General features: G+C 36.5%; 1 protein-coding gene across 1 annotated transcript in view; it reads left to right on the plus strand.

Moving 5' to 3' along the window:
* Window positions 1-15,784, plus strand: part of LOC104543329 (mannosyl-oligosaccharide 1,2-alpha-mannosidase IB-like) — a gene marked incomplete at its 3' end in the record, with an annotated part of 35,686 nt that overhangs the window by 17,867 nt on the left and 2,035 nt on the right. The window contains exon 2 of the mRNA XM_010187913.1: window positions 11,306-11,561. Within this exon, the coding sequence (XP_010186215.1) occupies window positions 11,306-11,561 (256 nt within the window). The remainder of the gene's footprint in view (window positions 1-11,305; window positions 11,562-15,784) is intronic.

The raw sequence follows: 15,784 nt of genomic DNA on the forward strand, positions 1-15,784 counted from the left end.
TTTCATTTATTTTTATGACACTCACCTTAAAGCTACAATTTAACCATTTGTCTCTGGCAGGATCTGTTAAGGGAAGGTTGTGTGGACTCATCCATAGAGGGAAGCTTGTGCCTGCTTCTTTATCCATGTTAGCTTTCGATGCCATCTGATCCCACCATCAACTAGTTCAGGGAGCTAACTCCATGCCAAAAAACTCAGAACAAACAAATATCCAGGAGAGCACTGCCAAGCCCTCAGTCTACCTTCAATCAGTTCACCAGCCCCTGACAATTGCCAGAGCTGGTAGAAGGTTGAGCAGGACCTTTCACTTGGCAGTAGCTAGGTATTAATCAGCTCAAATATAATGTGAAACTGTAGCTGGAGTCTCTTTTTTTTTTTCCTGCTGCAAGCTGATATGTGTGAAACTCTGTCAAGGTATTTTTCTCTTCCTCTGTTGTTGACCTACATAGTAACTGATAGCTGGAGGCTGTCATCCTCTATTAGCTCAAATGGTAGTTTCTCTTATGGATGCACAGCTCCAACCTTACCATTTTGGGATGTTAAAATGATTGTCATAATTTTTAGTGATTGCTGCTTCTTAGCTTCCTTAAAAAACACCCCATACCCCCAAACACAATTCTTGACAGCAAATGTCGTTTGGCACCCTGTTTTTCTTTTCATGTCCCAAGCTCTGTTCTTAAGGTTACTTAACTGACACTTTCAAAAGTCAGCCAAATATTACTGCTCACAGTTGGTATTTAACTTTTTTTCCTAATTGTTATTTGAAACTTAAGTAAAACTTTCAAGCCCTGTTCTTAAGAAAATAAAATTAAGTTAATTACGTAAAAGTGAGTTAAAAGGGTTTTCTTGTTAACTGTGTTGCTTGAGAAGTTTTCTTGGTCTGTTTTATGATTTGCTTGGTCTGTTTTGAAGAACAAGGAGTTATCTTATTTCTGGTATTGTTATTTCTGGACTCACATGTTTTGTATGGGTTTTTTGGTGGGTTGGTCTTTTTGGGGGGTGCAAATTCTTTTTAAGTAAGTCCTCTCTTGTTCTTTCATTTTAGAACAAGCTTATAATGTCTGTGGAATGTCACAGAAGTGTCATCTGTCCTGCCACATGTGGAGAGTGAGGCTCTCCTGGTTTATTAAGTATTTAATATGTTTATATTTAGCACTTCCCATCACAAGAAATTAATGTGGCTTTCTCTGTGACATTCTTACACAGTGATTTTAGCAAGACTAATATCTGCTGGAGGAAAGTTTTCAAGCTGTATCTTGTGAAGGTAAACAGGTAAAATCCTGTTCCTCTTTTGCTTAATTGTTCTCTCACATATTACTGATTCTGTATCTCAGGTAAAATGTTAGGAAACTCTTGATAGCTTATTAATCAAACTGATATCACATGTCCTTTTATTGGGCTAAACTGCCTGAACACGAGTATGTTATAATCAACAGATGTGCCAAGAAATTCCTTTTTTTCTTTACTATGTGGGTATGGAGAGGGAAAAGGAATCTTACCAGCTGGCTAAGGCTCCTACTTAAAAAAATGTTCAATTTCTGGAGGCTGTTTGGGTCGCTTCTATCACTCCTGAAGATTTTCTGCATGCCTCCAGGAACTTTTCTCCCTCTCAGTGTGTATTGTGTGCGAAAGGGAGGATTTGTAATTTTGGGAGCAAAGAAGATCAGGAAAGAAGGGAGAGCAAGGGTGCTGTGTGTAATGCACGTGTGATTGGAATTCCATTGTTGTCACTTAATTCATATTTCTGTCCCCATCTCCTTCCAAAATTCCTATACAGTTTGAAGGTTATGAACCCAGCATTCCACTTTGGCACAACTGTGAGGCAGTGTAGCTATAGCTAGTACAGAGGGGGAAGGAGAAGAAAGTCAAGTACTGTAGTGAAGGCTAGTATAGCTACAGCTGCTGTACATTGAAACAGTTGCTGGTGTTGTACAAAAAGGGACTCGTGATTCATTTTCTTTAGGTAAAAAATTACGTAAGAATTATATTAAGAAAAAAAAATCCCCAGACTTCTCACTTCAGAGAATGTTAAAATGTTAAATAGCACAGGAAGTGCTAGTTCAACACTTGCATATGCAACTTTAATGTGACTCTTCATGTGTTAAGGGTGAGAATTAGGATGTAGTGGAAATCTATAATCTTGGATTTCAGGTTTTTTAGTCTATTTTTTGAATCTAAAATTAACTATCTAAGTCTGGCTAATTTTAGGATTCTGTTTAATACTGGGCAGCTTAAGTAGGACTGTGGTTTTTCTGGGAAAAAGTTGCCATCAAAGCAGGTTTGTTTTTATCATTGTGAAAAACTAGTGTATATATTTAATTTTGTATGGAATAAAGAAAATTAAACAAGTTTTATAAAGTTTGTAACACTGATGATATCCTAAGGAGATGAGCTTTGAGTGGTTTGGAAATTCAGCAGGGCTTCAGAGTCTGCAGCAATTTTTGTAGTATATGCCAAATCATAGATTACGCTACTCATATTTTTCTTTCTGGCTTGTGTTGCTGGGCTTGTCTCTCTCCTCTTTTTCTTTTTTTTTTTTAAAAGCTTATTGGAAACTTAGTTTTTGGCAGTAATATTAGACTGGACATAATACTTAAGAGCTTGATGCCGTGTAATGGAAGTGCCCTGATTCCTTTTATTTCTGCTTGAGTGTGTGCTTCAGTATCTGATCTGTGCCCTCAACATCAGCAGGATTGCTGTGTCCTGTATGTAAATGTGCTTATTGATAAAGATGCCTTCTTTAATAAGCAGCAGAGATGAGGCACTGCACTTACCCGAGAACCCAGTTCTGTGTAATTGCTTTCTCAGTATCACAGGACCAGCTCTGTGGTACTCTGCCTTGATGGAACTGTCTTCTACATCAATAAATAACATAGCATGCATGATGTTTGCTCATACTGTCTTAGGCTTGATTGTGGTGCATAAATTGTGATACGTTGCTATATACGTATATGAATTTGTACAACAGCAGTGTTTCCAGCTGCCTAGAGTGATTTAGAGTAGAAAATTCTGTGGTTTGACAATATTAATTGTAGTAGGCTTCTACTCTTTTGAATTAAAATTATCCTACTATTTTTGATGCACAAAATAAACTCTCCATTTCCAGATGTTTGTTTTTACTATCTTTTTAATTTCTAACTTTTTATCCTACTCAATTCTCTTGTTCAATACTGATTTCTTTTTCTTATTCCTATAGTCTAGATGTACTTTTTCACTCCTGCTTCTTGTAAAGTTCTTCCATCTTTATTACTTAAAAAAAAAACAAAACAAAAAAACCAAACAACCCAATCTGTCTCATCAGGGTATTAATTGAAAAGGAAGATCCAGTCAGTATGGTGCTGGGAGACAGGAAGCTATTTGAAATCCTTTTATACAGAGCAGGTAGCAACATTCTTCTCAATCATGTTTCTTGATAAAACATGGAGAGATCCTAATTTTCATAAACTTTTAGTAAGACTTGGGCTTTACAGTGCTCCCTCCCTTTTTTTTAAGTAAGATTGATAAAAAACAAACTAACTTTTTCCTCTATATTAGCATTGTAAGTGCTTTGACAATCAGATTTAAGACATTGTTCTGCAGAGGCTTAATATTCTGCACAGAAGTAATTAGCTGCAGCTGTTAAATGAAGTTTCTTTAATCAGCAAAAATTTGGAAATAATGCCTACTTTTGATTATATGTTAGCGCCTTGAGGCAAATCTAATTGTATTCTCTTTTACATCGTATAAGCAAAAAGGATCTAAATGAGATATGTTTGATAGAGCTGTAGTGATTGAAAACTCCACGTTGTTGAACTTTATGCATCTAATGCTATTCTTAACAAAGTATTTTCATACCTGAATGACTCTAAGACACTAAAAACTGAATGAATTTGCTGATATCTAGTTGAAAACTTGTGTAAAGCATTGTCATTTATATTCCTCAGTTATGAAAGTTGCAGTCATTGCAGTTGTAGTCTTAAAAAACAAAGTATCATGCATCTTCCTGAAATAGTTGATCTGATTCTTCTGAAAAAATGTTTCAGCTGCTAGTGTAACTACAAAACTAAGGAATTTCATGAAAGCTTTAAATGCTTAGCACAGTCCCTAGTGACCCTTAGGATTGACAGATGCCTGGCCACTGATATGAATACAACTGCTGGAGGGTTCCTTTCTTCACTAGTAACACTTAAGCTGACTGCACTGGCTATGACAGTGCTTTCAGGTCCCAAGAAAACTGTTAACTTGAGCTTGGCGTCCTCCTCCTTTTTTGGGTTGATGCTGGGGATTGCATGGCTGCTGTAGTCAGAGGTGAGAAACAAATAGCTTTGCTAATGGTCACAGCACTTGCCAGAATCTCAAGTTAAAATTTTTTCCCAATTCTGTTCATGTTAACATTCATAACACAGGAAGCAATTCCCAAAGGATGACTACTTGCATACATGTCTTTTTTATTTTTTTCCTTCAGAAGTTATATATGTTCTACATTAGACTGTGGAATCTGTACTGGCTTGTCCTTAACTGGGAGGTATGTTTTGTACTTACCATTGTGAAAGAAAACAAGAGATGTCTTCTATGTTAATGAACTTTATTAAAGAAGTATTTAATTGAGTGTATTGCTTTCCTTTAGGAAGATTCTGGCTATGTTCCAAAATCTTATAAAAGATGCCTAGTAATACTAAGGATTTTTTGGGCTTTTGGTTTTGTAGAGGGCTTGTTCTTTATGCCTAAGGGATGTGCTTCAACTCTCCACTACTTTCTCAAGTTCTTGGTGCCCACTCAGTCTGTGGTTTTGAAATTCTCTGAATATGTTCTCCATGGTTTTTGCCTGTCTTCATTCCAGAGCTGCTTCCAAGGGCCCTGCCTAAATTACAAGACAAAGGCAAACAAAAAAACCTGGTTGTAGACAGCTACAGGCATAACAACAAGCAGTAGCCTTCAGTGACCAGCATGGAAATCGGTGAACTGAACTTATCAGATATTGAGAAGTGACCACGTTTTCTTTCCATTTTGCTAAGAAAAGTACATATAATGAATTACAGGTTTTACAGAAAAATATACAGAAAGGCAATGTAAGGAGACAAGTAGTTAAGTGGATCAGTCTTCCTAACAGAATTGCTGGATGAGCAGAACAAGATCATTAAGCTGTAAGGGCTTCTAACTGAATGGGTTAAGAAAGACTGCATTTAAAATATGTGGAAAAGAGACAGAAAAATTTAGGTGTAGTCAGGTTCTAGGAAATGGGGAAAAATGCCCATACTCTAGCAATCTGGACTGCAGAGGAATTTCCACTGCTGAAGTGAGAAGACTAAAAGTTAAATTACGGTTCATTTGACTTGAACGTGATACCCAGCTGTCCACAAAGAAATGCCAGAGACTGAGGTTTTAGTTCAGACAAGAGAACAGATCTGGAACAGAGTTTTTGAGAGCAGCAATGAATGTGGCTGAAGGCCCAGATTCTTCATCTGAGATTTGGCTGTGAAAGAGATCAATTAGAGACATCATTTGTTGCATATGCAAGTGGAAGGAAGTTTTGTTTGAAGGAAGTCTATGTAAAATTTAAAAGGGAGTATTTAGGATTAAAAGAGAGTGCCTGTGTCAGTTCAGTGAGTTAATTCTCTCCTTTCCCTAGTATGGTCCAAAGAAGTTTAATGATGAAAGTGAGAACTGGAGTTCAGAGTGGTGGCTATGCCTTTATAGAAGACCAAGGAAGCAAACCAGCAAAGCCCAAGTTGGTATGAGTAATGGTAAAGGAAGGCAGGGTATAGGAACATGAAGTCCAGGGGAAGTGTGGTGGCAAGAGGAAAAGCTGCTGAAGCTGGATTGAGAGGGATAAAAGGGCTTGATTGAAGACTCTGTCTTGTTGTGTTTGAGGAGCAGTACTCATGTCATATGCAAGTCTAACCACTTGCTAGAAATAAATTCTACTGTCACTTTTATCTAAAAGAAACCACTTAAAGAATCTGCAAACTGGGTTAATTTTCTGGGCAATTAAGAGCATTAAGTATATACCCAGTGCCCTTGTGTCATGAATGTATATTCTCCATATGCTAGGAGAACATGATGGGGTTGTATTATATGTGGATGTTATAAAATCGTGTATGCTGCAGGATTGGAAGAACAAGAAACTTTTGTTGTTAACATAAAATGTTTTTTTAGGCACTGACTCTCGAAGATTTTTTTGTTTTGTTTCAAATTAGTGCCTATATTTTCATTTCACAATGTCTCTGAAAGGAGCCTCTGCTTGAAGATTGAACTTGACAAAAGGTTAAAAGTTCAAAATTTCCAGTTTGTTTCTGGATGACAGACTTATACAAATATTTATATACTTTAACAGTTCTTGTCTACTTGTCTATCCATCTGCTGAAAGTCCGAGTGACAGTACACTGGTTGCCCTTTTGCTGTCATGACCCAATGCTCTGCTCTTTAGTGTGAGAGAACAGTTGCTGGCAGCCAGTTTTCCTTTCTTGACTCCATTTCAGTTATTTCCTTTTTTGCTCTTGAATTGTATGAACAAGCTTGAAAGCATTTTGGGTTGTCGTTTGTTTGTTTGGGTTTTTTTGTTTGGTTGGTTTTTTTGGTGTGAGGTTTTTTTTTTTGCAATTCAGTTTCCCAGGAGCCTGTTGTGTCACAGCAGATAGGAGAGGCTTATGTTAAAAGTCATTGTCTTGGCAATTGAAGCTTTAGTAGCTGTTAAATTCAGAAGGCTCACTACCTCGTGCATAATTAAAGCTCATTAAGTTTCAGTTAGTGATTCGGTTATCAAGTGTTACAATTTGTGGTCTTTTCTAAATGACATTTAGACAGCTTGTGGACACTTTGGGAGTATACAAAGTTCCTGCATAGGCAGCTGCAATAGTTAATTGCAGCAATTGTTTAAAAAACTTGCACCTGTTTCTGGTTTCAGATTCTGATTATTAGGTCTATTTATGGTTCTTGCTGCAAAAATGGTCTAATCACAGATTCTTTTAATAGTATTGCTTATTTTAAAGTAGCTACTGCTGTAGTTTCGTGGTATTTGAACCTGTCTTGAGACTTTAGAATAAGCTGCTGGGGTGACTGGAAGGAACCAGCAGCTGTTAGGTAAGGTTTTTGATGATTTACTTAAAATGCTCTAGATTTTAAGAGTTTGCTTATGTTGCCTAGAAGCAATGGTGGGGGGTGTAGTTGGATAGAGAAACTGTTTGACACATTTTAGTATATGTGTTTATACTGGGATTCTTTCCAATCTTATATTTTTAGGTTGATCCTTTCTGAGGTCTCTTTTCTCTAACTTCAAGTATCTGAATGTAGTGCTATCTACTGCATTAATCTGTTGCTGACTCTTTCTTATGGGGAGCTTGTTGGTGTTTTGGTGTGACTTGGGGGTGGTCACTGCTGCCCACTCATTTCCAATCTTCTCATTCTCTTAACTTCATTATGTATTTTTACTTAGTTCTTGTTGCCTAAGAAGTCAGGAGAAATGTCGTATTGGTATTTAGGGGTGTCATTTTCCTTCTCTTATTGTTATATACTTGATTAGATTTGGTAAAATATGTCTTCAGCTGGAACATAAAATATGACATTTCTTGCAGCTCATGCTGTCTATCATTGGTAATTGCATAGAGAATATCTGTCTGCAGAAGAGGCTCTTGTACTATCTCCTGTAAACTCCCTCAAATACCTGTTGACCTTTCTCTTCATCTTACTGTTTTCTTATGTTTATCTCAAAATGTCATTTCCAGAAAGACTTGGAGCTGATCATACAGTTAGCACTGGAATTTTTCATCTCTATTGAGTCTCTGTGTATTTTTATCAAATGCTTATGTATTCTGCTGAGTGAGTGAAGGGAAGTAGCCTGTCATTCAAGCCTCCTTAATGACTCTAATTGGATTATAGTGCTGTAGAAATCAACAGCTTTTGTATGTTTGTGTACTGCTTCCTGCAATGTAAACAGATGTGAGTTCAAAACTTGTTTTCTGATTTATGGCTGTTTCATGCAGTTTGAATATAGAAATAGACTAAGTTGGTAGAGGATAGAGCTTTTATTATTGCTGTTGTGTACATTACCTGGGAATGAAAATTTAAAGGAAAGGTAAAGGCAAAATCTTCATGACACTTGATGGTGCAAAATCGTGCACAAAGTGCATCAGACTCACTATAGCTACTCAAACTTCGTTAATCTTTTTTACACAGGGGATTGTGTTTGGGGACATGCATGTTAACCATGGGTTATACCAAAACAGTTCCATTTATGAATAAAGCACTCTCATTGCAAAGCATCCTCTTCAAATTAGGTTCATTTGGGTATACCTTCAACATCTTTCTGTTGAAGTCTGAGACACGTTATTACCCTGTTTTCCCTAATAATTAAGGTTTTTCAGTGATGGTTGATCCTTTGCAAAAAGAATTTCAATTTCTATTTACAAAATTTTAGAAGACGTAGTCAGAAGGCAAAGACCGTCACTTGTCTCTAGAAACTGTTTTGAAAACAGGAAACATGCCACCAAAATACATTATCCCTACACTGAAGTGTTTTGATTCTTAAATGTTCAATAGCACTTCCTATTTCTCATTCTCTGTGAGCCATCTTCTTGGCTCCTATACAGCATGCTGTCTCTGGGTGAGAACATGACTGTGGGGAATGATGTCTCGTTCTGGCGACCTCATTTCTCATTCTCTGTAGCTGCATCTTGTACAGAGGCTTAGAAAAACTTTCCAGACTACCGATATCGTGGTTTCAAATATTGCAGTTGATAGAGATTTTTTTCAGCTGCTTTTGTTACTGAATTGAGCACATCGATGCTGTGATAGAATGTGAGTAACTTTTACAGGAACACAAGAGTTATTTTACCCCATAAGTGAGTCATAGTAGAAGTAAAAGTTTAACCTAAATTGTATTACTTGTACTTTCTTTAGAATAGTGATGTACCACTTCTTAAGCTGTTTCTTTGCCTTACAGTTGAGGGAGAAGAGGACTGTTACTGTTCAACAGTGTTAATGAGCTTGGATTTGATACTCAAAGTGAGGAGTGCAGTCCTTCATTTTTTTTATTGTTTAGGAGAGATATGGATGTGATGTGGTCATTTTGAGAAAAGTGGCTGAAGAACCAGTTTGAATGCTTTTCAGTCAGTGCCTCTGCTAAAACACTGCATTGTATTTCTGGTACTGAAATACTGAGAGAGAATAATGCTGCTGTATTTTTTTAAATGCAAACCTAACAGCACTTATGAAAAGTGTAAGGGCTAACAAAACACTCTTTGTGTAACAATGTGTGTTGCTGAGAGCATTTATGTTACAGTATCGTGGTTTTCCCCCTGCGTGCTATGCACGTTTATCTGTAAACTGGAAAGTTATTTTCTGGATGACATCAAATGATGTCAGACTTTGTCAAACCGAGAATAAAATATATGCCTAAAAAAAAGTCTCTATCTGAGCTTTTAAGCCCAAGCTACAGACTGTAACAGAGGTATATGAATTTTAACTTAAAGATATATTGGATGTTTATGAGATAGTAGTCAGTGCTAATGCACTGGGGGTTTGAACTGTGAATTTCTGGAACTAAAAGCCTGATTTATTGCACTTTGACTTAAAATTAGTTCTCCTTAGGCAGTGAACTGTAACAGTCATAAACCTTGCACAAAATGGACCAGTCTGGTGAGATTGCTCTGATACTGTTGTATGATAATTCTATGCAAGTTATTCATTATTAGCTTCATTCTTTGACCTTTTTTTCCTAAAGGGAAGCAGTGTTCTATAATAGACATGACATGATCTTCATCTATGAGATTAATAAGAACAGTTCCATTATACTTGCAAAGCTCAGGTCTGTCCATATCCCCAAATATTCCAACACAGCCCCCTAGGGAGTTACTTTAGATTTGTTTGAATCACTGGAAGTATTACTGGTTTGTTACAGACTTTTGTCAAGTATTTTCAAGAACAATTTTAGGAAAAGGATCCTAATTTAAATATGTAGATATAAGTGTAATTTTGTTGTCAATGTTTGGTTAGCAGTTGTCAATCTTGTGTATCAATCTATGTAAATTTTGGATTGGCTTTTAATTGCAGTTGGACTAGATGATTGCTGTAGGTCTCTTCCAAGTGGACTATTCTGTTCTAATTCTCACATATCAAATGGTGGTGGCTCCTTTTCATTGGTATGTTTTCAGTATACTGAAAAAAACATCTGATATGGGCTAAGTGTCTCAGTTCCTCCTAAAAGCAGTAAGGCTAAGCTTGGTATTTCTTTCATGACTTGCTGCTTCCCTTCTTTCCTTTCCATTATCCACCCTCTGCTCCTTAATGCTCTTTGAGGAAAAAGTATTTTTGCCTGAGGGAGGAAACAGGGAGGGAGTGTGTTGTTTTGTGTAACTGGGGCTTGTTTTAAATCCCTACAACTATTTTGGCTTACATTAGTCATTAAGCAACACTGTATTTTAAAGAAGCTTGAAAAGGTTGTGTCATATTGAGAGTCTGATGCACATCTTTCTGTTGCCTTGAAATATTTTAGGAGTAGAACGGGCCACTTTTGTCTGTTAGAATAACCTCTTGTTTAGCCCAGGCTTTAAACCAGCAGCCCTCTTCATTTGTGTGCAAATCTAAAAACTTTTACTGATCACTAAAAATCATGATGGAAGGTTGTGCTTAGAACTGACTTGATGCTGGTTTTGTTGATAGCAAATTTCAAGACCATGCTTTATTAAATCTCCTAAATGGCTTTATAATTAACTCTGCATTTAACTTGTGAGGTTTATGAACCATACTGATTGAAACAATAAGCTCTGAATTCAAGACAAAACACGCTGTGGTGGGGTTTGCAAGTCTTGCAGCTCACCTCATTGTTAATAAAAGGAGTGGCTGGGATTTTTTTTTTAGTAGTTACTTCATGTCTTAAAGTTGTGTATTTGATGCATTTATTATGCAGAAGACAAGGTTAAGAACCCTTCTGGTTTTGTGTTGGTGGTTTTTTTTTGTTTTTTTTTGTTTGTTTTTTTTTTAAACTGAATGATTGCTAGATGTGCCTCTGCATGTGTCCTGTAGTTAAAGTACAGGATGTAGGACTTTTCCTCTCTGTGTTGAGTAGAGAAGCAAAGGTGCTCAGATATAATCTAGAAAACTCCTATGAGATGTTTTTCTACAATGCTGTTACTGATGTGTGCGCTGTTCTTCTTTTAGGGTTTATGGCAAAAATAGTGCAGGGTCATGCACTAACATAACTGAATAAACCTGTCTGAACCAGTAGAATTACTGAGACTAAACCAACTTAGGCTTCTGTTTTGAAGCTGCAGTTTATTTATAAGCAATGTGTTTTTAGTAATGAGATGCTGACTAGCATTTGTGTCTCTAGAGAAGAAGAGGAACGTCTGAGAAATAAGATCCGAGCAGATCATGAAAAGGCTCTGGAAGAGGCTAAGGAGAAACTGAAGAAATCACGTGATGAGATTCAAGCTGAGATTCAGACAGAAAAGAACAAAGTAGTGCAAGAGCTGAAAAAGAAAGAGAGCAAGCCACTGCCCCCTGTTCCTTTACCAAATCTTATAGGGATAAACAGTGGAGAACCAGCAGACCCGGATATCCGAGAGAAGAGGAACAAAATTAAAGAGGTAAAAATGATGACGTGGTCCTACCTGCTCTTGTATCTGATAGCAGTTAATTTATATGGCGCTTAGTTGCTCTTATGATTTGTATTAGAAAGAATCGAAAAGCAGGACTTACAAATCTTTTTCATAAACAGTAAGCTAGAAGTACACATCAAATATTAATGAACATCAGCATTATTGCATGTTTGTTTCCTGGTGTTGGGGTGTTAATATTTCCTTGAATAATAACTTAAAAAATATTTTAAATATTTCTTCAACTTAGTGATATGGGTTCTAAGTGGGTTTGTTATTAACACACAGAACAGCAACAAGTGCATCTTTAAAACAGAGCCTCACTTTGTCAGGTTCCATTCAAAGCTATATGTTATTGTGTCACAAGGTATTTTAAAGTGTTTAAAAAGATGTGAAAGAAATGACTTGCTGCTAAAATTGGCAAATTACCAAATTATCGCATGCTTTTCAAGATAAGTTTTAAATGGGTATAAAAAACTAGGAGTCATTTAAGTAGATTGCCTCATTTACCTGTAAAACATTCAAACTAAGATGTTGGCTTAGGCTTTTGTTTCTGTGACAGCCTTTGCTGTAAGAATTGCTGTTTCTGGTCTTGTCCTTTCCACCTGGCTGTGAGATTCATTGCCCTCTTTTGCCCTGGCAATACCAATTTCCTGTTGTTATCAGCAGGCATTTTTGAGTCTGTATTTCTAAGTAGTATAGCAGAAAAATTGCAGGGCCTTACTTTTCTTTCTTTTTCTCTGTGATCTGATTAGTTTTATACCTAAAAATTTGGGTTAGCAAGCAGGGATGGTTCAGGCCAGAGGCAGACAATCACAGGCTCTATGACTAAAGAACATCCAGGACCACAGCACTTAGTAGTTACACCAGCTAAATCTTCTATTAAATTGTAATCTGAGTTTAGTTAGCTCATAAAAACAAAACAAAAAAAGTCAGTGATACACCTGTCCTCGTAATAGAGAGGATTTGCAGCTGGAGTATGTGCTGTGCTGCAGGTCAATCTCCTAAGCTGGAATTTTACTTTGAACTTTAATGATGGCTAGGTGAAATCCACTCTTATCAAATAGTGAACAACTGTTTTTGATACATGATACACTACTTGAATCTCTTAAGTAGCAAATCCTTCCCCACAAGGTGTGCCTATTCTGTTAGTGACTACTGTGGCAGCACTTCTGACTGAGAAGTTGTGTGGAATATTGGACCTCCTTGACCCTGCTTGGTTAGGGCTGTTGCCCAAAGGACAGCACTGAATTGTGGATTTCAAAAGGCTTTACTGCTTTTCCGATCTGTTCTTGAACACTTTCAGTGAGAATATGCAGAGAATCTTGCTTTTCAAAATGTCTTCTGTAGGGTGAAGATGAGGAATGAATAGTATGGTCATGTAGTTACCAACATTTCTGAATTTTAATTACAGATTACTGTACTTAAATACCTTTGAGTTTGCCACTGATGTGTTTTATGGGTAGAATAAGATTGAATTGACCAAGTAATGTGAAACTACTGAGCATAGCTGACAATGAAGAAGCAGCTGGAAGAAATTATCAGCCAAAGTTCCTATAGGTCAAGCCTGGAATTGGAGGGAAAGTTGAAAATCAGTATTTGCATTTCTGAGGTTGCTTTGACAGAATGTAGACTGAGAGGAGATGAGAAGCTGTAGGCTAATACAGAATGGCAATTTTCTTGATGACATGAATAAGTAGTAAAGTTTGGACAATTCTTGCTGATCTAAACCTGAAGATGTAGCAGGTTGTGAGTACGGAATCCAGGGTGATTTAACTAATAGCTCTGGTGATCCTTAGCTACAGTTGCCACAAATCTTGTGCTGTGGAAGGCTTACTCCTTTTTTTGGTGATCAGCCTACATGAGTCACACTGACAAGCTGTTTTATTATTGCATAACTTGTTGTTTGCTTCTATTGAGATTTCTGAAGTGTAGCTTTTCATAGCTAGACCAAAGATTTGATGGGACTATGTATTAGGTAAGTACTTCAGTGAGGATAATCATAGCTTGGTACTGAGCAGTCTTCAACAGTGTGGCCTCTGTGCTTGAACAGTCCAGGATCAAACCAGCATGACTGAACTTTCTGTCTCTGTTGTGGGAATTGCCTTCATTGAGTCAACATTATTAGTACCATGGCTATCAGGTGATCTACAGAATTTTTAAATTCTTTCAGGCAGGGCAGTAGATTAGCACTTATAGAACTAGATATGTGAAGGGGTAGAATACAGGAGTGAAAGGTCTGCTAGTGAGAATGGACAGGTTATAATGCTGAAGAACCCATTGTTGGTACATTGTCATTTTTGTTCGGCCTCTGTGTCTGCTTCAGGATTTTGACATCTGCTGTGTTGCAGTGAATATAGTGTGGCTGAGATAAAACATATATCAACAGTGTCAGATGAATAATGTTTTGCCTGAAACCTGTTTTTGATAGCATCAGATGTACCACAGAAGGCTGCAACAATCCCAGGGATGCAAAGTGCGTTTTGAAATATGCTACTATTATTGTTGAGGTCTTCTCTCACTTTTTTTTGTAACCAGTGTAGACTAATACTAATAGTCTTTGTAGACGAGATAGAGACTTAACAAAAAAAGAACAAGTTCCAGGAGACAATATCTCTAACCTAGGCCTACACCTAGCATATGTAGCATTTTTGACAAGCAAGATACTATGGTTCCCTGGATTGAAACAAACAGAAAAAATAGCACAGGGAAGCTCCTTGCTCCCTGGAGGCTGGAGACCTTCAAAATTCTAAGTGATCCTGAGAAGGCATTTGGCTCATACCTTGGTTTACTTTGAAGTGTGCTGATGCATATTTGAGGAACTTCATCTCACACAACGGTTTAGATTGTTGAAATACACAAAAATAATTTATACAGCCTATTTCACCTAGTATCAAATGATGAAAAACTATGTAGAATTATGTTGACTACTGGAGACAATTAGTAACAGGCACATGGGTCTCTACAGTCAGGAGAAATAAACTAGATCCCCATTTGAAAAATTTCCAGTCTATCACTTTTACAGAAAATTTATTACTATTTTTTTCTTTCCGAAGAACAGCTTGAAGACTTTTTTTAAACAAATCTTTGTATAAAAAGTGGTTTTGCAGTACTTAAATGTTTTGAATATACATATTGTGATTTTTTTTTAAAGGTACATATAAAAGTGAAAAGAAATTGTGTAATACTCTTAAGAGAGCTTTGTAGAGCATTTGAAAGCTTTATATAACAGGAATGTTTAGTGAGTGCAGAGAGGAAGGAGGCTTCTTAAGGTCATGGAAAAAACAGGAACAGTATCTGTATCTCTTAGTTTTGTTTTTAGGTGTCTTTGGTTCTGATAATTATATTTAGTGTTAAATTTTATTCTCAATTGTAACTAATTCACAGAACTGTATAATTTGTCTATCTTCTTCTAACAAGCTGTTAGTTCAGTTACTTCAATTAAGGACCATTTATGAGTTGGCTGCTTATTTTAGATGCACAGTAGCAGCTTTGAGAAGTAAAGGTTTTCCACCTGCATACGTTACATGCTTTGTAGAACTTCTCTAGTATATTAGCTTGCTGTTCTAACTTATAAAAGTGCTGTCATTTTTAATTAATATTTTAAGAATAAACACATGTGAGAACTAGTTTTTTGCTCCTATGCTTTAGCTTTGTGTTAATATTTTAGTGACTTTTTTTTCTGTACTAAGTAAAAGATGAGAAAATGTTTGGAGTATTTTGTTTGTTTGTTGTTGCTTTTTAAAGGCTATATATAACTTTTATAATTCCCCAAAAATATTTTAAGTTGTATGTTTTCATTGTGGCTATAGAAAACAAACTAAGAACAAAAGTTGTCCTTTGGAAGACATTGGCCTCCTTTCCAAGTTAAATTAGATATTGCATGAGCACTAGAAATTTCTACCACTTAATTTTCGTTATTATGTCCTTTAAATGGTGTTCAGAATATCAGGGGTTTTTTTCTGCAGTTTAAGTGAAATCATTACAGATAGTGCCTTTTTAAACGAGTTTTGTTTCCTTGAGGAGTTAAATTTTACCCAGTCAAACAAAGAAAATATTAATCTTTTCACTTGGGGTTCAGATTTTATTTCATTTAAGCCTAAAATTTCGTGGTATTGCCTCACTGCCAGTGTTTATTTTGGATACTTGTTAAAACAGAGTATTTCACACAATAACTGTACTAATCCCATGCAGGCTATATAAATAAATAAATA

The sequence above is a fragment of the Mesitornis unicolor genome, unplaced genomic scaffold, assembly GCF_000695765.1.
Source record: "Mesitornis unicolor isolate BGI_N332 unplaced genomic scaffold, ASM69576v1 scaffold26947, whole genome shotgun sequence".
Lineage (NCBI taxonomy): Eukaryota > Metazoa > Chordata > Aves > Mesitornithiformes > Mesitornithidae > Mesitornis > Mesitornis unicolor.